The following is a 22475-nucleotide window of genomic DNA, read 5'->3' as shown; positions in this document are numbered from 1 at the left end:
AAACTTTTGACCTGTAGTGTATGACAGTCGCACTTCTGACCCTGTTTGCTTTCCTTTTCTGCAGTTATTTGCCGGTTCGTTCGCAAATGTCTCTTCCTCCATCCCAGCACATTAATAAATGTGTCGTACCTGTGCAGAGAGCCATTATAATCCCTGAAGGAAGCCAGTAATAACCTTCAAGTGTTCTGTGACCCCAAAAAGTATTTAGACACTTAAAAATGTATTTGTGACATTGGGCATCGCTGATGACAAAATAAAAATACACGTACGTACTGTGTATAATATATCAAATTCTAAGAGTAGAGGGCAAACTTGCTGTCCCTACCTGTCCTCTCCGTGAGTCAGCACAGCCTTAAAATGGCTTGACTTTCGACGCTGTGACCACTCTCTCCAAGCACAGTGAAATATAATCATCAATCACGCTAAAGGAGAGAGTCCCTCCCTGGTAATTTTCCCTCCTGAATGGCATGCTTTTAAGATTTTTATGCTTGATAATGGGCCACTGATTGCTCTTCTCTGAAAGCATGCACAATTTTCTCAGAGACATACTTTTTCACTGTCCCTCGCTGGTTTGTGGATAAATGGAAAGTGAATCATCTGATTGCACCAGAAGGCACACGAGACACATTGTGCTAGATTTGTTCATGTCTGTTTATACCAGATTATGGTAAAAGCAATGAAAAGACAGGCTGCTGAGAGAAGGCAGAGGTGCTTTAGTCAGATTAGAGGCGCTACTACCTTTTACCTCACTTTACCTACAATTCCCAGTAGGTTTCATCTGTCTGCAGTATATTACAGCAGCACTACGCCGACAATAAGATGGTGAGTTATGTGTCTGCAGATTAATTCTCAAGAGAGAAGACAATTTTCGAATCTACACATATCACAGATCACTGTTTCAAATAAAAATAGGAGAGTGTGTTTGCAGTTCTATATAGAGGTAGATGCACTATGTCCTCAATCTGCGTTAAATTGTAAGTGGGTGAAAAGCAAATGAATCACATGTCTGAAGCCTTCTGAGGTGATAAATGGAGATTAGAGTGTTGTGTGATAAAGCTCATCAAGCATTTATGCAATGTGCAGATGGAGTCTTCTCATACACTGAATCACTAGAAAAAAATAAAGCACATTATGTGGAACATGTAAGCGAATTATAGTGTACCAGAGATAAAATAAATAGGCCAGGCAGAGATTTGATGGTTCAGTATAAAACATTCAAAATGACTATTGTGGCCCACAAGCATTAACTGGGTGGTCAAGAAATGTCATATTTCAGGTCTATGTATGTCTATTTTAAGACCATAAATATTAATTTAATAGTGAGATTTTAATGACAGCTAAGCACGTTTCCCCCTATATTCTCATTTCTGATTTCTTTATCCAAGTATAATTTCTTGTTTTGTCCTTTCATTATAGAGTGAAATATACCGATCAGGCATAACATAATGACCACCTTCCTAATATTGCGTTGGTCCCCCTTTTGCTGCCAAAACAGCCCTGACCCGTCGAGGCATGGACTCCTCTAGACCCCTGAAGGTGTGCTGTGGTATCTGACACCAAGATGTTAGCAGCAGATCCTTTAAGTCCTGTAAGTTGCGAGGTGGAGCCTCCATGGATCGGACTTGTTTGTTCAGCACATCCCACAGATGCTCGATTGGATTGAGATCTGGGGAATTTGGAGGCCAAGTCAACACCTCAAACTCGCTGTTGTGCTCCTCAAACCATTCCTGAACCACTTTTGCTTTGTGGCAGGAGCATTATCCTGCTGAAAGAGCCACAGCCACCAGGAATACCATTTCCATGAAAGGGTGTACATGGTCTGCAACAATGCTTAGGTAGGTGGTACGTGTCAAAGTAACATCCACATGGATGGCAGGACCCAAGGTTTCCCAGCAGAACATTGCCCAAAGCATCACACTGCCTCCATCGGCTTGCCTTCTTCCCATAGTGCATCCTGGTGCCATGTGTTCCCCAGGTGAACGACGCACACGCACCCGGCCATCTACGTGATGTAAAAGAAAACGTGATTCATCAGACCAGGTCACCTTCTTCCATTGCTCCGTGTCCAGTTCTGATGCTCACGTGCCCACTGTTGGTGCTTTCAGCGGTGGACAGGGGTTAGCATGGGCACCCTGACTGGTCTGCAGCTATGCAGCTCCATACACAACAAACTGTGATGCACTGTGTATTCTGACACCTTTCTATCAGAACCAGCATTAACTTCTTGAGCAATCTGAGCTACAGTAGCTTGTCTGTTGGATCAGACCACACGGGCCAGCCTTCACTGAGTCTTGGTCGTCCATGACCTTGTCGCCGGTTCACCACTGTTCCTTCTTTGGAGCACTTTTGATAGATACTGACCACTGCAGACCGGGAACACCCCACAAGAGCTGCAGTTTTGGAGATGCTCTGACCCAGTCGTCTAACCATCGCAATTTGGCCCTTGTCAAACTCACTCAAATTCTTATGTTTGCCCATTTTCCCTGCTTCTAACAAATCAACTTTGAGGACAAAATGTTCACTTGCTGCCTAATATATCCCACCCACTAACAGGTGCCGTGATGAAGAGATAGTCAGAGTGATTCACTTCACCTGTCAGTGCTCATAATGTTATCCCTGATCGGTGTATGACTCGGTTTTGATCTTCCATCATACAACAGTTCAGGTGCTCCAGATCGATTGATTCGAGGGGCTGATATTTAGTGTTTTTTCACTGATTTTGTCCCTCCACTTGCTCGTGTTCTCCGTGTCTTATACCAGAGTAGCAGTGTGAATTACAAGTAACACTTACATTTATTCTTCATTTAGTTCTGCTATACCTGGATTCTGCTACTCTGCTCATGAATCAGTGTTTGCTCACTAAACTAAATCAAAGTAAATCTCTGTCAATTTATTCATAATATCAGAGAACATTTCTGCACTTTGCTATGTAAACTCATAGCATGTTTTGTACATAATATCCTTTGGGAGGGCATTGAGATAAAGGATAAAGTAAAATGAGAGCATGTTGCAGGTATTTTTGCAGTAGGCCAAGGTCTGAAGGGCATCGAGCAGCATTGTGTGAGGGCTCTTTCCGTCCTTCTGTATCCAAAGGGAATGAGGCTTTGCTGATGGAGCACCTCAGAAGTTGAAACAGATGGCCTTTTCTAGTCTGGAATAGAACATAGCTACCGTTTGCTACAATAAAGAGTCACGTCAGCACATCAATGGGCTAGTGCTGTTGGAGCGTAATTAATTAATGTTGTTTTACATACATTCCCATTTCCTGTTGGTTTTACTCTGTGAACTATAGCTCAGATTTCCAGTTATGGTTTGTTGATTTGCTATGCAGTTCACTATGGAACACTAAACATAGCAAGGTGACAGGAGATATTTATAGACGTCATCATTACGAGGCTTTTTCATTAGAGGTTTGCAGGGTTGGAAATTAGATACAAAAATACTTTCTGCAAAGCATGCGCAGCATCACAGTATGCTGGCGTTATCTGTAGTGTCAATGCCAGATTTCTCTGTTTTTGTTTCTAAGACTTAACTGAATGATAGTATTAGAAATCAGGGTTGTTGTTTTTTTTCTGTAAAACCCTAATAGAGACTACAAGGTATTATAAAACCAAGTAGAGTTAAAAACCCTGTAAGGTTCTAATCTATAAGGTTCTCTATAACGACATTAAGGTTCTATTTAGCACTAAAAAGGTTATGTTATTGTTACAACCCAAAGAACCTAATCTGGTACCTTTTAGGAACTTTTCTGGTCTTACTTTATATTAGATGTCTTGTAAGGTGATTGAAGGTGTTAGGGTCAACAGTGTAATTCTAGATGTAATTACAGTAATGAATTACAGCTGTAATTATATGCAGGTATTTTTTTATAAGTACAATGCAAATGCATGCATGTACACAATAAGTGAATTGTATCATATTATTTATTTAATTGGAATGTTACTGTACATTGTAAACCCAAATAAGATGGCAAAACTCAAAATATTTGAGGTAATCCGTTACATCATTTTTTTTTTAAGTTTAAAAATTCTGAATTTAAGTAAGCATAACTGGCAGCTTTCAATTTTCATTCTCAGTTGCTCTTAACTTGATTTTTTTACTAAGTTAACTCACACATTTAGCTTAAATTATCATGTAATCTCAACTTGTATTTTTAGTAGTAGAAATTTAGCTAGCTATAACTAGCTAATCTAACAAATGCAAATTAATAACACAATGCTTTGATAACATTAGCATAGCATAGCAATTGCTGAGAGAGTACGGCAATATAGAACATTTATCATATAGCCAGGGCCGTTGGAAGTGCAGGGCAAACTGGGCAGTTGCCCAGGGCGCCAGACCACTAGAGGGCGCCGCACCATGATGAGCACGATTGACAATGTCTTCGCTGGGAATTTAATTGACAGGCGATCTAACCAATCATAACACTGAATCCACCATTATGTCCGACAAAGCAGTCAGAGGACTTAATAGATTAACATCGGTGGACTTGAACTTGAAAAATGGAGTGTACTGACGTCTTTCTTTGAAACAATATTCCTTCTGATGTTCATTCATGGTTATTTGATGCTATAACTAAACTAGTAGGAAGAGATGATCGGTTCACAAGCCGCTTGAACTGTGGCACTTCAGCAATCTGTCATGACACGTTAAAGAGCCCCAAAATGGTATTTGTGTAAATTTCTTTAAAAATTACAAAATTTTAAATTTGAGACTTTCATATCAAAAGTGCACTGTCGTGTCTGTTGATGTGTTGTCAGTGTCCTCTTTGCTCCGCAATGTATTTTTCACTCTGTGAGAACATGATGTGTGGCGTGAGAGTGGCATGACTTGTCGGACATAGCTATAGTAGCTAAAGGGGCGGAGCTTTGCAAATGCTCAAATTGAGCACCAAATCTGCCACAAATTGGATTACTCCAAGATAACTGAAGAGTTCGCAGCAGCCAAAGCAAGAAATGTCCTCTTTTAAATTCTGAGTCAACTATATTAATTCATTACACCATTACACAAAACATTTTAACATAGGGGGCGGCATAATCCTATTTTTTCCTATTGTCTTCCCACGGCCCTGCATATGGCCTACCTGTTCTCAAACTAAGCTCATGTTTTCAGGTAAATTTCAGGTAAATTTAAATTTGTCTAAATTCAACTAAACAAGTTCATAAAAGTTAAAACAATGAAACAATTCATATTACTTAAAATGTGTCAGTTTGTGAACTCAAAAGAAAAAAGTTCTAAATACTCATAAAAGTCAATTTGATTTAACTAATTTGTTTAATTTAAGTTTGCCCTACTTAAACCAATTAATTATTTTGAGCGTTAGGGTTTACAGTATATAATAAGCAGGATAATGTAATCAAAAAGTCATAATCACAAAATTTTTTTTTTTTTAAATAATAGTAGCCAGTATTCAGTGTATACACTAATATTCTATTTCAGACATGGTTATTGTTCGATTAGCATTCTGCCACTCTTGCTATCCCAAACATCTCTCTGTGATGTGGACTGAGTGCACTCCACGGAAATGGAGCACTATTGAACAAATGTTTGCACAGGAAATGAATGACATTCGGGTTCATATGAACCAGTGTACTCTCCAATCAGTGTCATCACAGCAGAGCAAATTCAAGCATTTGGATGATCATTTGGGAAGTAAATGTTAGCACATGAGAGTAAAAAAAAACAGCGAGACAAAGTTTAGGACTGACAAAGCGGCAGGGATGCTCTAGTTTCGGGGAACCGTGAGTGTCCGTAGGAGGATTGGCAGGCAGAAAAGAGGAATAAAAGCAGGCGGTCACACATTCACACATATACACGCACATACTTGAGAAACAGACATTTTTAAACCACCCACTACTCAGTTCAGTGTGCATGTTACTCACAGTAGAGCAGCGACTGTCAAACATAGAGTCTGACAAGGGTAAATTATACAGGAGTAAATATCAGGGCAGTGCGACTGCTAATGCACGCTATGGTCAACAACGACAATAAACCATGACAACAGCAATTCCACCCACGCCGAGAATCTTTTCTTTCAATTTAACAACTGCCGCTTAAGTATATACTAGTAAGTGCTTTTAATTGCACCGTTCTGATCTGGGAAACCATCCAAGCCAGTTGTCCTTGGACCTTTTGCTTTTAGACGTCCACAAGGGAGTGGATTTTATGTTCTGCAAGCTGCTTCCATGTCTGCCATTGTCATAGAAACTGCTGATTTTATTGAAGGGCGACCCATAATTGACTCTCCTTCATCAAAAACAGGCCTAATTGTGTTCCTGCTTGTAACTGTAGCCTGGTGTGGCGTTAGATTCGAACTGACCCATTTAAGCACCTCATGGAGTCACTTACCAAAGCTCTATACACACAGGTCCTCTCACAAACAAGAGTGATTGGCATGTGTGCTTGACCGAATCTCCTGTTCTCTTAACTGTGTGTTCACACTGACAGTGATTAAATGGCTGGAGGTCACAGATTTTCTGTGCTGCTGGTTGATAGTAGGCGTTCACACTCGATCGCTGTATCCGAGCAACTCCCACTATCGCGACTGCTCATTTGCATACACTACCGGTCAAATGTTTTGGAATCATTACCATTTTTTTCTATATTTTTGAAAGAAGTCCCTTATGCTTACCAATGCTGCATTTATTAAGACAAATATACAGTAAATATTGTAATATTGTGAAATATAATTGCAATTTAAAAGAGCTGTTTTTGCTGCTTACTATTTTGTGGAAAACATTATACATTAATGTGATGAAATTCAAGATTCTGTCATGAATATAATGTTCAAAACAACAGCATTTAGTTGAAATCTTTTGTAATGTTATAAATGCCTTTACTGTCACTTTTGATCAGTTTAATTTGTCCTTGAATAAAAGTAGGCTATTGAATGGTCGTATATCACGGTTTCCTCAAAAATGTTAAGCAGCACAAACTATTTTCAACATTGATAATAAGAAATGTTTCTTGAGCAGCAAATCAGCATATTAGAATGATTTCTGAAGGATCATGTGACATTGAAGAATGGAGTAATGATGCTGAAAATTCAGCTTTGCCATCAGAGGAATAAATTCCATTCTAAAATGTATTGACATTTTTTAAATGAGAAATATCACATGAGTAGCAGTGCGGTATGGTTCAATGGCGTGAGTGTGAAAATAAATAAGAAGCAACAATGGAGTGTCTTTAAAAACTTTCTTTTGTTAGGAACTACTTCCTTCCATCACAGATTGATAGTTTAACAGTTGAGCCCAAGCCTTCATTACTAATTCTAAAACATCACTTTAGAGCTAGTAACGAAGAAACGTAGAGTCGCTTCATTGAAACTTATTGTATTATGTAGAGTATTATGGTATTATGAGAGAGAGATCGACTAAACGAGTGTATTACCTGCATCTGATATAACATTCATTCTTCAGGTCGATGTCCATAATATTATATCCATTATAAAAAATCTGTTTGAATGTCCACTGAGGAATGCAGTATCTTTGTCCTTTTAAAAGTTAAAGGGATTTCCCATTTCCTTGTTCTGACTCACTCATAAAGACAGTCTTTGCCGCCATCTAATGGTCCAATACCAAATACGACATATTATTTATATAAAATAACATTTATTGAACAACAATATTTAAATTAACAACAAAAGCCATTATAAAAGACATAAACACAAGCAAAAAATCAATCAAATGTACAAAAGCAGCACTTTAGTACGGGATTTAAGTTAAATATAGCCTAAATATAAAATATAAAACTTAATTTTCCCCTTAACCCAAATCGATTTGCTCTGGAACAAGTAATAAATTAATAAGACCAAAGATTGCCAGTTTGATATACCCCAAATGAATCATATCTCATGTTTAACCACTATCTACATAAGAGCCAGCGACAAAGTCCTGAAGGACTGTCGGAGATGAAGCTGTTCTCTGTGGGTACATGAGCGCTAGATGGTCGCTGACAGCCTGGAGCTCACATCTGCGAAAGAGTCTAAACAAATTGTAAAATAGGCACTATGTTTATATATGAGTCACATATTTGAGCTCTAAATAAATACATTCTCACCTAAAAACATTTTGTGACACAGCAACAGTAGTATTTTTAAAAAATATGATGGATTTGCTCGACCGCCATGACAACGGTGAAACGGTTCCAGTGCTGATACTGGGGGAATATTGCACGGCTCTCAGCCAATCAGATTCAAGAACCAGAAAGAACAGAATTGTAACAATATTACAGTTTTTATTGTATTTTTGATCAAATAAATGGAGCCTTGATGAGCCTATAAGAGACTTATTATTCCAATAATTATTCCAAACTTTTGACCTGTAGTGCAAATTGTTCAACTTTTTTGAATCTCCAACAGCCATCTCTCACTGAAAATGAGTGACTTCATGTGGCTTTGTCACTTCAATTCGCTGTCAGTGCAAACGCCCCTTTAAGAATAAGCAATACATTGATAGGGAGTCGTGTTTGAGGTATAATGACAGCTCCATCTTCCTCCCCACAGTGAGAGCAGAGTGTACCTGCTGGACTGAAGAGTACATCGAGTGTCCTTGATAGCTTCTCCTGCTCAGCCTCATAATACACTCGACACAATCTTGATATCTTTCCTTTGGCTTCAAAGTGAAGTCCTGACCTCTCAGATTGTAATATTTTTCCTCAGACTATGGTTGTTGAAAATTGGTTGACCAAAACATTGGCTTCAAAATGCAGTTATAATCTTGAAAGAGTGATGGAAATTGTTTCTACATATAGATAGTAGTTAGGATGCTTATTCTATTGTTGCTGAAAGAGCTTTTTGCTTTATGCAGCTTTTTATTTTTTTTAAAATAGAAAACAGCATAGCTTGTCACCAGTGTATTGTTGTGTTTGGACATTGGTCTGTGGTCGGGATACTGCTATGCTTTTTTAAATGAATTATTAAGACTTCATTGGTCAACCAACTTTTTTCAAATAAGTTTGCTGGTGAATAACACAGGCTGTAATTCGCACTGGTCTTTTCATTGAGACATATACAGTAGGGTTATATTTCAGTACTTACCTGGCTGCCTATGGGGGTGCCATTTTGAGACATCATATGTGCGCCACAAGTGTGAATACTGTTCCAAAAGATTGAAGTAGCATTGTGAATGCATTGTGACCATCTCAGTGACAAATAAATCCAAAATGGCTGGTACAGTGAGAGAAGTCTCTATGTTGTAAAAAATGTACTTGAAAATAGATAATGTAATCTTAGTGAAATAAAAGGCCACTTAAGTGTACTTGAAGGATTAGTCCACTTTCAAATAATTTACTCACCCTCATGTCATCCAAGATGTTCATGTTCTTCTTTCTTCAGTTGAAAAGAAATGAAGGTTTTTGATGAAAACATTCCAGGATTTTTCTCCTTATAGTGGACTTCAGTGGCCTCTAAACGGTTGAAGGTCAAAATTACAGTTTCAGTGCAGCTTCAAAGAGGTTTAAACGATCCCAGACGAGGAATAAGGGTCTAATCTAGAGAAACGATGAGCCGTTTTCTAAAAAAATACAAATGTATATGCTTTATAAACACAAATGATCGCCTTGCAAGTGCTTCCGCCTGCAGTATTCTTCAAAAAGCTTACGCTGTATGTCCTACGCCTTCCCTATTCAACTTACGGAACGAACCCGGCATCAGTTCCGTTTTTTCCATAAGTAGAATAGGGAAGGCATAGGACATTCAGCGTAAGCTTTTTTAAGAATACAGAAGTGTGGTTTTGGCGGAAGCACATGCAAGGCAATCATTTGTTTATAAAGCATATAGGGGAGAGCGGGGCACAACCTACTTAGGGTTCAGAGAATTTATCTTGTTCCACATTAATTTCACAGGTGTCTGGTACAAATCTGTGGCTCTGTTTCATTAATAGTGTATACCTTTTTCTTTATTTACCCCGAAAGAAGGGAAGTGAAATGTGACAACATGCCCCATAGGTGGGGCACATTGTAACATGTGATGGTGCACGTTGTAACATGACCATATGACAGCTAAAAATGTTATATGATTTAATTAAAAATATATACATGACAAACTAAAATATTTTGTCAATAAAAGAAAATAATTGTTTTTTCATATAAAATAATAGCATTTTTTTTAGAAATTCAAATTTAAATAATTTTGTAGTTTGACATAGACTGGGAAAACCCAGCCTGATTTGCCGGCGATTTGATTTCGCCCGGCAACTCAGTCTGGAAACCCGTACATTCATTTCTGCTGCATCTGTTACACTTTTGCGGGAGCCAATCACAGACTGGCTTATCCACCTTGCTCGCTATTGGCAGAGCTCTTTCTATGGCTCTGGGCGGGTATAACACGATGACGTCTCTCGCACAACCGTCAGTCCAATTCCTTTTAACCTCTTTTAACGATGCTAAATGACTTATTTAGTTTAGCAAACAAATCGCTCGACTGGGTGTAAATATCACTCACTTTCATGTTTTTTTGCACAACCTGTAAAAATCGCTCGATGCCATTGCTGCTTCTGCAAACCGCTGATCAGTGCTACAAACCAATACAAACTAAGCCTGTCTGGAGTTTTTGCATCGCTCTGCAAAAGTACGTCACCCGGATCGTTAATCTGATTGGTTGAAGGACTATCCAATTGCGTGAATAATGCTCGTTGATCACGCCTCTTGTGCAGTAGGAAACACATAGCAAACTCCCCAGACCAATGTTCAATTTTAAATTGAGCTTGGTTTGGTGATAGCCAGACAAAGTTTGATAATGAACACTCTACAAAACACAGCTATACAGCACTGGTCAAAACAATACACTCAAACAGATGAAGAAACATATTCAGACATTCAGAAAAACACAGAGCTGAACAAAAACACTCCTCTCCCTCTCACAGAACACGAGACAAATAGACGAGACAGTACAAATGCTGAACATTTCTTGAAATAATATTTTCTTATTAATATTTTCTTAATATTTTATTGTCTTTATTCACCTTTTTTCCATAGTTTATCAACAGAAATTCATAAAAGTTAATTATGCCCGTACAACAAACGTCCGGTAGCGACTACAACAAGCTTCATCCCAGGTTGGTGACATCACAAACCCCAAAATTTACATAAACCCCGCCCCAATAACATGCAACAAAGGGGGTGTGGCCATGTTGGGCTGCTTTAGAGAAGAGGAAGAGTTGTTGTAGTAGAGTGTTGTTGACATGCCGTCATTTTACGGCGGACTGCTTCACAAACGAGGGTCAATTCAACACAAAAGATGAACATGACAGCACATGCTAGTGGATGAGTTGAATCAACTCCACAGCAACTACATAAATTTATCCACTAACCATTCAGAAACGTCCAGATTCATTCTAAAAGTTGTAACTTCTTCCTGAGTCTCTCCATCAGTGTCGACTCCGGTTTGAACAATGTAAGGCTGAACACCGTTACTGACAATCCTCATTTTGGCTGCGTGAGATTCTCCAGCTTTGTTGTTGTTGAGCTGTTAAAGCTCCGCCCTCTTCTGGAAAGGGGGTCGGGAGCAGCAGCTCATTTGCATTTAAAGGGACAAACAAAAAACAGTCATGCTTTTAAGAAGTACACTTATTTTGATGTGTTAACTAACATGTAAAGTACCTGATTATAATTTTAACTGTAGTGTCATGTGATATTATAGTTAAAGTTAATATATTTTAAATGTACTAAATTGCAACTTCATTACAAATTTATGTAAATACTTTTTTCGATAGAAATTACATTAAAGTATATTTTATTTACTATAAGTGATTGGCAGTACACTTTAACCATTTAAGAAGTAATGAAACTACATAAAAAGATGTACTTAAGTCTTTCTTAAACGTGGGTCAAGAAAGCAGCTCAGATAATTGAATTCAAACTATACCACATTTTCATTTGATTGCAATTAACATGCAATTACTGTATGTGTCTGAAAAGTTTACATTTTTAAACTATGCAAAAGTGTACACAATTCTTTTATTATTATTTTTACTATTTAAGCAGTATTTGTTTGTGTGCTCTGACAGGCTGATGGTTTGCTTAGCAACATACTAACTCTAAACTCTGTCGTAACTGTGGTTCACGTCTCCCATGTGCTTCACACGTTGAGATCTATTTGAATTTTGCACAGAGTTGCTGTCTGTGTAGAGTGTTCCAAATCAGTCACTTATGAGGTGCCGTCTGTGTTAGGATACAGCCATAGAAGACAGCGGCCTCACTCGGTTTGTGAGTGTGCACATGCAAGGACACATGCACTATCTTTTCCCCTTGAGACGAATCAGTATTTTAAATGTATCCTATTTACTGCATTTGCCATAAATTAAATTCCCTTTCAGGGTCTCATGGGGCTCTTGGTGTCCTTAAGACATCCAAATGAGCTTTATTCTTAAAGACACAAGTGTTACGCAAGATACAAAGCTTCTGCACTTCGCCAAGAATTGTGCCTGTTCTGTTTCTCAGTGTGAAAATGTATTTTTATTTAGACTCTTTGTGTCTTTGTCTTTGTAGGTGTGGCAGTGTGGAGGAAGTGTGGAGGTGTTGCCCTGTGCCCGTATCGCCCATATCGAGCGCGCCCACAAACCCTACACGGAGGATCTTACTGCCCACGTGCGCAGAAATGCTCTGAGAGTGGCTGAAGTGTGGATGGATGAGTTTAAAAGCCACGTCTATATGGCCTGGAACATTCCACAAGAGGTGAGATCTATGTCAGCTACATACGGCTAGAAATTCTGCTTTTATCCAACACGTCTTGCTAAACGAGAGAGTAACACAAGAAAAGCTGCAATACAAGTTCCAAAACTAAACTTTAGGGTTTAGTAAACAACGGCTTCTTGGGGCTTATTGCTTTATTAAACAGCAAGCACAAACAATGCAAAACGCATTGCGTGGTAAGGGGAAACAAGGAGGCGGGACGAGAGGAGCACATGGCCAACACAAACAAAGACTGAGCCATGTACTCAGGCACAAGACAAACAAAGAAATATTAAACAAAGACAAAAAAAGACAGAAGGACCCTGACAATTACGTTAGTAGTGTGTTGAAATTCGCAGTTATGGTATAATGTGTTTTTTTTTTTTTTACATTCAAGCATAAAAATCTGTTCTAGTAGACTCCAAAAACAAAATCAAGACTTTGTAAGACTTTAGCATAGCGATAAAGTGGGGGAGACTGATTGTTTTTACATTTTAGATGTACTATTTTGAATTATGTTTTTAAAAAAAAAGATGCTGCAGAGTGTGACGTCATTTTACGACCATTGCAGTGTTCATAGAAGTTTCATGTGCTCAAACTCTAGTGTGACCGTGGTTTTAGGGGGATTTATAGGGTTGTTCTGATGACGTTTGCAATATTCCACCATCAAGGAGCAGTGAATGTGAATGTTCTGGAAATTGATTTTGTGCCTCATTGTGATGATAGCACATGCGCTGCTCATTCACAGACCCTAGCAGTCTCAGAGGAAGCACAGACGTGGAAAAGGGGGTGTATGTGGGAGGGTGCAGATTTTATATGGCTTGAATCTGATGTGGGTAGATACTGGCAGCCAGTGTAGCGAGACAAAGGAGGTGGGTAGGGAGACCTTTTGTGTTCACTGAAGTCCAGGTGTGCTGCAACATTTTGGATCATTGTAGGGTAATTGCATGCTGGAAGGCCAGACAACAGGCTGTTGCAGTAGTCCAATCTTCAGATGACAAGAGTTTTTTTTTTCCTTGATTTCCTACACTTTAAAAAATGCTGGGTTAAAAAACAACCAAAGTTGGATTAAAAATTGAACAAACCTAGTAATTGGGTTGTTTTAACCTAGCGGTTGGGTTAAATGTTTGCCCAACCTGCTGGGTAGTTTTATTTAACTCAACTTTTGCTTAAAGATTACTTTATTGCTTGCTTAAAATGAACCCGAAATATGTTGGAAATTAACATTTGTTAAAATGTTTAATAAATGAACATTTATTAAATAATAATTAAACAATAAACATTTATTAAATTGCTTATTAATAAATGTTCACCCTTTGATTATTATTGTTGCCTCTAGTAATTATGTGTCTGATTTTTAATTTCCAACCTATTTTGGGTTCATTTTAAGCCAGCCATATAGTATTTTTTATTCAATAGTTGGGTTAAATAAAACTGCCCAGCATGTTGGACAAACATTTAACCCAGTCGCTGGGTGTGTCCATTTTCAACCCAACTTTGGTTTTTAACACAGCATTTTTAGAGTTTAAGATATCTTTATCAATTAAAGATTCATATTTGTTTAAAAAAAGAAAAATGCCCTCAAAATGCTGTTGTCTTGTAAATGAATGGTCAAAACCAATAAAAAGGTTTCAGTTTTTAGTTGAAAATCAAGTAAACTCACCCTGGAAACAGTTCAAAACCAATCAAGAACACAACTCAAATGCTGGTCTGAAAACGAGGTGTGTTCAGGTGCATTGTTGGCGTGTTGCTATTTTGAGGCGACTGAAGACGACTGCACCATTGACCAACAAAAACCTGCTCTCAAGTCAATGGTGCGGTATTTATGTTTATTTCTTTTTTGTTATTTAAAGGGCGTTAGTAATTTGCACCTATAGGCGGGAGCACAACGCTCATACACTCTGCTTATTACGCACACAGGGACGTGCAGCAGCACACAAACATTTTTAAATATTAAAAATAAAAGGATTCCTCTCTGGAGAAGCGTTCAGTCTTTCCACTTGCAAATTCCTCCATGTAAATAGCAAATCCGCTATGGGAATGGGAGATGACACTGATTGGTTTATTACATGTTACGCCCAAAACACACCCATGACTCATTAAGAGACTAGGTACAACCCTTCTGGACCATGCACCTGGCACGCCAACCATTTTTTCTTCCGTCGTTAAACTAGCAAAAGAGGATTTGGACATGCCCAAAGTGCACCTGCGCCATGAGCTTCAGACCATGTGCTTAGATCGTTATAATAGGGCCCACAGAGTTAGAAATGTGCCACAGAACAGGAATGGCCCATAAACACTCGTTGGAAATAAAAATGATGCTAGTACTATACAGTCATACATAACTTGAATAAATGCAAACTAGATCTGATTATAAAGCCTGTAGAAAAGTGATTAGAATGCATAGAGAAATACAGTTGTTATTGTCTATTAAACAACCATTACCTCATTTATAGTTCTCCAGCCCTCAGCTCTGCTTCCAACCATATGTTACAGTGCTCCATTTATTTAGGGAGTTTTGGCCCTGCTTGTGCATTTATCAGTGAGACAGCAATTAAGATCTGTTGAAAGCGGAAGGCGTCGTGAGATCGCAGCAGATTCCCAGACCCAAGCTGAATGTTGAGAGGAGGGAAAGGGAGAAAGGGAAGTGACTGTTGATGCAGGAACAAAGACATGACTCTAGTGTGCTGAGCAACATGAACTGAGATGTTCATTTCTATTTCAGTTCCAGTGGTATATGGAGTCCAATGCTGCATTTTCATAAATCACTGCAATAATATATGGCAAACCAGCCTGATTTTATATCTCCAGTCCAATAATCTCCTTCGATGTTAAACAGTAGAGCACTTGTGCTATATTATGGATATAATCATGAATAAAGGTCATTGTTAGTGCAGTGCAAATATGAAGGATGCACGCTGTCATGTCATTCATGTTATGCGGTGCCTTTTGAACTCTGAAAAAAATGAATATACCTACACTCTTAGAGAAAAGGGTCTATATAGACACCAATTTTAAAGAACGCTTTATGACAAGAAAACTCTATATAAGGAGAAATGTCTGAAATGATTGCATAACACTTTCATGTTTAACTGGTTATTTCAATTTTTCAAGTGATAAAGTATGTTTACAAGCTGTTTAGTTCATAGAACAAAATGAATTCATTAAAATTAAATCCATAAAAGTATCCCATGATGGGAACCCCTAAAAGGTTCTATATATAAAGCACTTGACAGAACCTTTTAAGATTCTAACCTTCTGAGAACGTATGTTGTAATTTAAGGGAGAATCTCTATATGACTTTCAGCCAAAGCTGATGTATCTAACTGCAGAGTCCACCTGAAACTGAAAATTTGGTCATCATTTGCTTACCCTCATGTCATTCCAAACCTGTATGCATTTCTGTCTTCAGCTGAACACAAAAGAAGATCTTTGGAAGAATGTTGATAACCAAAGACTTTCAGTTCCCATTGACTTCCAATTGTATTTTTTTGTACATAGAAGTCAATAGGAACCAAAACTGGACAGGGACAGGACAAATCATAATCAGAATTCTCATGAGAACTTAGATGAGGAGAACCCTAATTTTGAGGTATCCTCCTCAGATGAGAATGAGACTCTAGTGTTGACTCTACTGTTGTCTCTCAAGCACAAGGAGGTACATTACCTTTCAAAAATGGCAATTTATGATGGTCCCGTTCCCCACTTGAACGATAGGGTAAAGCCATGTCCAAAAGTTTTGGCAGTTCTCTGCAGTGGGTAGTCGTCTCAGAAACCCTTAATTTTTGTGTTTTGTAAAGTTTGCTGCTTCAGTTGTGGTGTTGATACACATTGTTTCTAAATTATTGTGCAGAGTGATCAGATGCATTTTACATACAGTATTTGCAAAATGCTTCATTGGCCAAAAAAACAAAACAAAATATTCACTGTTTTTGGCCCTGGTAAAAAGTAACCATAATTTCACTAATCATTTCATCAGCACATGGGAAAGTGTGAACAAGTTCTAGTCAGGAGGAAAAAGTGCTTCCAATCATTATGTTCTTGTGTCATCAATGGCTACCTCTAAAGAAAGACATGCAGCCATCATCGCTTTGCAGCAATTTGCAGTGTGTTGTTTTATTTAAAGTGCTATTTGAGTAGGCAATGAAGACTTTCTCCAGTGGGGAAAAAAATGTTGCTAGATGTGAGGGTAACCGGTGGGTTAAATTATCCCTACATTCACTTAATTATGATAAAAGATAACTAACTACTTCAGTTTTTATTGACACTTTAAGGACCGTTTCACACAGAACACGTTTTTGCTGTTAAAAATGTGAGGCGCAGGTCAGTGGAATGAAAAAAGCACAAGGTCTAGAGACTTGTTTTTAAAAAGTTTAACATATTTAAACTTGAGCATGTTTACATTGAAACATATTGGAAAAGAAACGCAGTGGAATGGAAAGACTCGTCCTGTGTGAACAGCCCCTAACGCATTCGGTTCAAAGGGCCTATTATTTAGTTTTCTTGAAATGAATGTGTTGTTATTATTAGGTTTGGCAGTTTGTGTGGATCAGGGTTATTATAGTTAACTATATAGACATATAAAAATTGTCTATATAGTTAACTATACAGGGCCATGGCGGATTCGCTAGCGGAAAGACTGAACGCTTCCCCAGAGAGGAATCCTTTTATTTTTAATATTTGGCATGTTTGTGTGAGGTTGCGTGTGTGTGTAACAAGCAGAGTGTATGCATGTTGTGCACCCGCCTATAGGCACATATTACTAGTGCACCCTTTAAATAACAAAAAAATACTGCACCATTGACTTTAGACCAGGTTTTTGTTGGTCAATGGCGCAGTCGTTTTCAGTTGCCTCAAAATAGCAACACGCCAACAATGCACCTGAATGCCTCATTTTCAGACCAGCACGCCCACGGTCGCACAGATGGGAGCGAGTGCATTTGCTATTTAAACAACGTGGCGCTGGATGTGAAAATGACAACTGCGTCAGGCTGAAACTAGCAAAAAACACTTGCGTCGTGCCTGGCGTCGCATTGTGCGGGTGTATGATAGGGCTGTTTAAAGTTGTTTTTGCCACTGCACATTAGTCCTCACTGGTGTTCAAATATGATTAATGACATTTCAGTTAAATTTCACCTTACAAAGTTGAACAAATGGTTTTTCTTGGGTTTGATTTATAAATTAAAACCATAAAAAGGGTCTTTCGCCATCATTTACTTCACATTTGTGTGCCTGTGCTGCAATCAACTCCAATCAGCTCTGAGGGTTCCAATCAGTTTGTAGAAATGAATGCATATATGAATGGGATGATAAAAATGTACTGCAAAGTAGGATTCACAAGCTTGGGGACTAGCTAATGAAACCAAACCGAGTTCAATTCTACCTTTTTGTGTTTGTTTGTCATCAGGACTCAGGGATAGACATCGGTGACATCAAGGAAAGGAAAGCACTGAGGAAAAAACTGCAGTGCAAGACCTTCCGCTGGTATCTAGTGAACATTTACCCTGAGATGAGAATGTACACAGACACCATCGCATACGGAGTGGTGAGTATTTGTATTAAGTCCGGTGAAGCGGAAGCGATCGTAAATGCTCAGCACATGAAAAGAGCAAATAAAGAGTTCAAATACAGTGTATGTTCTGTCCGATTGATTCATTTCCCAGCAGTGCAGATCAAATCGTGTTGTAATAAAACCCTGCAAGTGAAAAGATTAGTCCAGTCAGAGCAGTGGCAGTTGCAAGACAGTTTCTCTCCACACGGCTAAAGCTTTAACCGCGGCTCCTGTGAGTGCTGAATAAGCCACAGCTCATTGTGAATGCCCAGATATTTTACCATTGAGGCTGGATTTGAGAGCAGCTCTTGCCACGTGCGTCACCCACTCGCCGTTCCGTCCGAGGCGCCTGAAGAGGATTTTCCAATTTGCTTGACAAAACGATGCCTGCGAAACGCATCGTAGCGCGGTGCACCCATACTGTTTCATATTTGCCATGCATGTCAAGTCTAAACAATTCATTTGCTTTTTATTTCCTATACTAGACAAAATAATAATGCACTTGACTCAGTACTGATGCAGAACCAGGCTGTCTGGTTGAGGTGTTCTTTCTGTGCTTGATTTCATCATATGTGTTTTCATAGGCGCAATTTAAAAGGAAGAAACTGTGGAAAATAGGTCAGCCTTATTGAAATGAATTCTGGGAGTAAAGGGCTCAGAAATAGCTCTCGCCCTCATTACTTTACTCTGAGTGACTGCATTTGATGAGCCTGTCAATCATGTTGGCTGGAAATTCTACACACAGTGATAAAAGGCACAGCAGTGTTCAGCTGAATCCAACGGAAAATGCCAAAACAGAGATAGGATCCACTGAAGTCCTCCGCCAGGAATTCCATTGTCACTGATACAGTCATGTGTTTAAACATTATTTTCATTAGATGCAGCAGTTACAATACACTACGAAGCCTATGGAGAAAAATTGTTTTTGAGGCTCTGCATGAGATGATTTTACTAATAGGCTCTTTATACTCTGGAGGTAAAATCAGGTAAATAGAAGCGCAGCGAGTTCAAGTTATTTGTGGAAGGCGTGAAAGTACACCTCTTTTACTTCGCCAAGGACTTCGGCTGGAATATAATTTAGATGATTCATGAGTGTGCATACACTTATGAAAATGAATTTTATAATTACAACCTGTAATTAGGAGGAGAATTACGATGCAAGTGAGAAACAGCCTTGAGTTTTACCTGCTGTATGAGAAAAAGACATAGAGAGAGAGAGAGAGACGACGACAACAACAACAAAATAATGACATGCTCTTGATTGTGTACTTAACTGTCAGTATCATTTTTTCTCTTAGCTGAGAAACTCTCTGAAGACTGACTTGTGTCTCGACCAAGGGCCAGACACTGACAACATTCCCATCCTTTACCTCTGTCATGGGATGACACCTCAGGTGAGTGGCCTTTCTCGCTCTGTTCACATGCTTCAATGAAGTGGCTATGACATTGGTTTTCTTCTCTGTGGGTATTTTGTTAGGGCTGCCAGTTTAATGCATTTAGGACTAGATTTGCTAACAGCTTGCAGCAGTGCAAACCTTCTTTTGTTGTCAGGATTTACTAAAGACATGCAGTGAAAAATTAGCATGAAAAGGTTATTTTTGCAGCTTTTTGCAGTTTTCAGTAGATCACCCACAGAACTTTCCACTCCCATCAGCGCTTTCATGGGATTGCAGTCTCACCCTAATTTGCCCTGTTTAGTAAAGCCCTAAGTGTAATTACTTATAAAAATAAATAAACATGATAAAAAATGTATATTGCTTGTAAAGTCAGTATTGCTTGTAAAGTCACTTTTTCTGATGTCTTTTAAATGATCTACTTGTCTACCATGATTTTATTTATTTACATACAAACATTACACATTGTTTCAAAGTGGCTTTACAGAAAATCATGATGTTAATTCGTTATTGTAGAGCTGGTCAATAATATAATTTGCATTGCACAATAATACAAGCAGTTAAGATTTGCTATATATTATGGTAAGTTTACTATATGTGTAACTGTACATGTATTCGTCCCGAACCGTCACGGTACGGATGTCATTGTTCGGTGTGTTGGAAATCTCAGAAGCATAGACCAGGAGACTTTGGGATCTCTTGAAGCAGAAGTTACTCTTTATTGAGAAACACACTGTGCGTCGCTGTGGTCATCCAAAATCTAACTAAGGCAGTGACTTGGTAGTTCATATACATTCAAGGGGGAGGGATACATAGAGTAGAGGTGTGGACAATCTAAACAAAGCATGCAAATGCAGTACAGGAATCAGCTCATACCCTACATTTCCCAGCCATGATCTAATCAGCATAACTGTGTCATTCAAATGCATAGGTGCTAATCCAATCAGTCTGGCAGTATCACCTATACCTTTACATTATCATAGAGACAAAGGCACTGCTGTATCTTGAGCTTGTCCTGCCAAATGGTCAGGATGTAGGATCCGCAGATCTTAGACAGATTCTTAAATTTGTAATTCCACAGTTCCCCCTTTGAGAGTTCTAATAACTCTCACATAATACAAATTTAAACCTTCTTAAATCCCTTCTATAACATATGTTTGTTAACATAAGTTCCATCTTCCAGTCATGCAACTTGTAACAGTTACAGGCACATACATCGTATTCTGTGTCGTGTCCAACATTTACATAAGTGTTGTTCTTTAACTTGAGTATACTGTTGACACACATATACAACGCAGGGTGGTAACATGTTGTATAAACTACATGATGACACAGAAAACCATGTAGCATAAGCGTGGAAGTCCTAAAAGTCCATGGCGCCTGAATAGCTGTGGAGTCTGTTCCCTGTAGAGTCCATTTCCATGTTTGTCCCAAGAAGATTCTTTGTCGTTGTGCAACTCCGAGTTGCTCTGATGACTCCGTCATCATGAAGGTTGTTCATGGATATCTGAGGTGATGCTTTACACCAGGTGCTGCTTATGAGACGTCATGGCATATACACATACCTGCACACAAGAAAACAAAGAGACAGCAGACCAGCAGTATTCATGCATAGACTTTAGTATGTTACACCTCTGATGATCCTATAGTTTTTCTGTCTAACTCTGATCATCATAAACTTCTAGTGATCGTATAGTGGTTTTGTTCTTCTTTTTCTTAACCTATTCTTAATCAATTTGACACCTATAGACCAGTAAGGTTGGGATAAACTGAGAGAGGGGGAAACCTATGAGGAAGTCTTCACCACAGGGTTAACCCCCGAGGCCTTATGCACTTCGGTTCTTCCCTGGGCTCCTCACTGGTCTGTGTGTCCTATTCTCTCCCTGTAGTTAATTTCCAAATTTAAGATGCTACATCTCCATCTTCCATTGAAACATCAGTCATAGCAGACATCATAACCCATTGAGGATGGACAAGTGAATGGAGTGTGCTGCAGCATAACATTTAAGGCTGTGAGTGTACTTAACCTGTGTCCCCAAATGGTGGAAGTGATAGTCAACTTTCTTTTGTTCAGAATGAGTCTTTCAGCTTTCTTGTAGATTACTGGGGAAATTAAGCACTCACAGCCCAAATGGTTAGCATGTCAGCAAGCAGTTGCTCCAAGAGTTTGGAGAAGAGGGGAGGGGCAGTTTCAATGTAGCAAGTAGACTGAGTAGGAGCTGAGTAAAGCTGTTCATTTCTTTAAATGTCTTTTTGTTTTTCCTACACTCTTTCATCCAATGTCCAGGTTTACCACAGTAATGACAACTGCCTTCTCTCTTAGGACATTTACGTTTCTGTCGATTCTCTGTGTTGACCTTAAAGGATGCTGCTGCAATTTTTACTCTTGTCTTGACATCAGAGTCTCTTTCCCAAACAGCTAACCTATTAAAGTTGTTTTGCAGAGTTCCATTGGACCATGTGAGGTCTAAGAAAGGCAATGCATTTCTGTATTCTGATGAGAGCCCATCAAACCACATGCGGACCAGTGGTCCATTATCCTGTAACACCTTATCTGGAGTGTCAGCTATTCCACTGTATGTTGCAGCTGACTGACAAAATCTTTCAGTGTACTCACTTACAGTTTCATCCTTCGTCTGTACACAACTAGTGATCTTTGACCAGTCTACCTTTGGTCCAACAAGGTTCTGTAACACTCTCAGAGCTCCTTCTCTCAATTCACCTTTGCTGGAATGCTGAAACTCAGAATTATTTACAGCACTTTCAAAATCATTGAATTCTGACTCTTTCAGGATTTGTGACATTAGCTGGGTGACTTCAGCTAGGGACATTTCATAGAGCTTCATTTTTCTGGACAGCTC

At 38.8% G+C, this 22475-nt stretch overlaps 1 protein-coding gene across 2 annotated transcripts in view; it reads left to right on the top strand.

The window, feature by feature from the left end:
- galnt18b (UDP-N-acetyl-alpha-D-galactosamine:polypeptide N-acetylgalactosaminyltransferase 18b) overlaps positions 1–22475 on the top strand; it is a 127149-nt gene that overhangs the window by 78943 nt on the left and 25731 nt on the right. For both annotated transcript variants that reach the window (XM_048186268.1, XM_048186269.1), the window contains exons 7-9: positions 12487–12672; positions 18077–18214; positions 19519–19614. In XM_048186268.1, the coding sequence (XP_048042225.1) occupies positions 12487–12672; positions 18077–18214; positions 19519–19614 (420 nt within the window). The remainder of the gene's footprint in view (positions 1–12486; positions 12673–18076; positions 18215–19518; positions 19615–22475) is intronic.

Source organism: Megalobrama amblycephala, linkage group LG3, assembly GCF_018812025.1.
Source record: "Megalobrama amblycephala isolate DHTTF-2021 linkage group LG3, ASM1881202v1, whole genome shotgun sequence".
Lineage (NCBI taxonomy): Eukaryota > Metazoa > Chordata > Actinopteri > Cypriniformes > Xenocyprididae > Megalobrama > Megalobrama amblycephala.
Note: the sequence above shows the minus strand (reverse complement) of the source record. Positions and strands in the feature narration are given on the sequence as shown.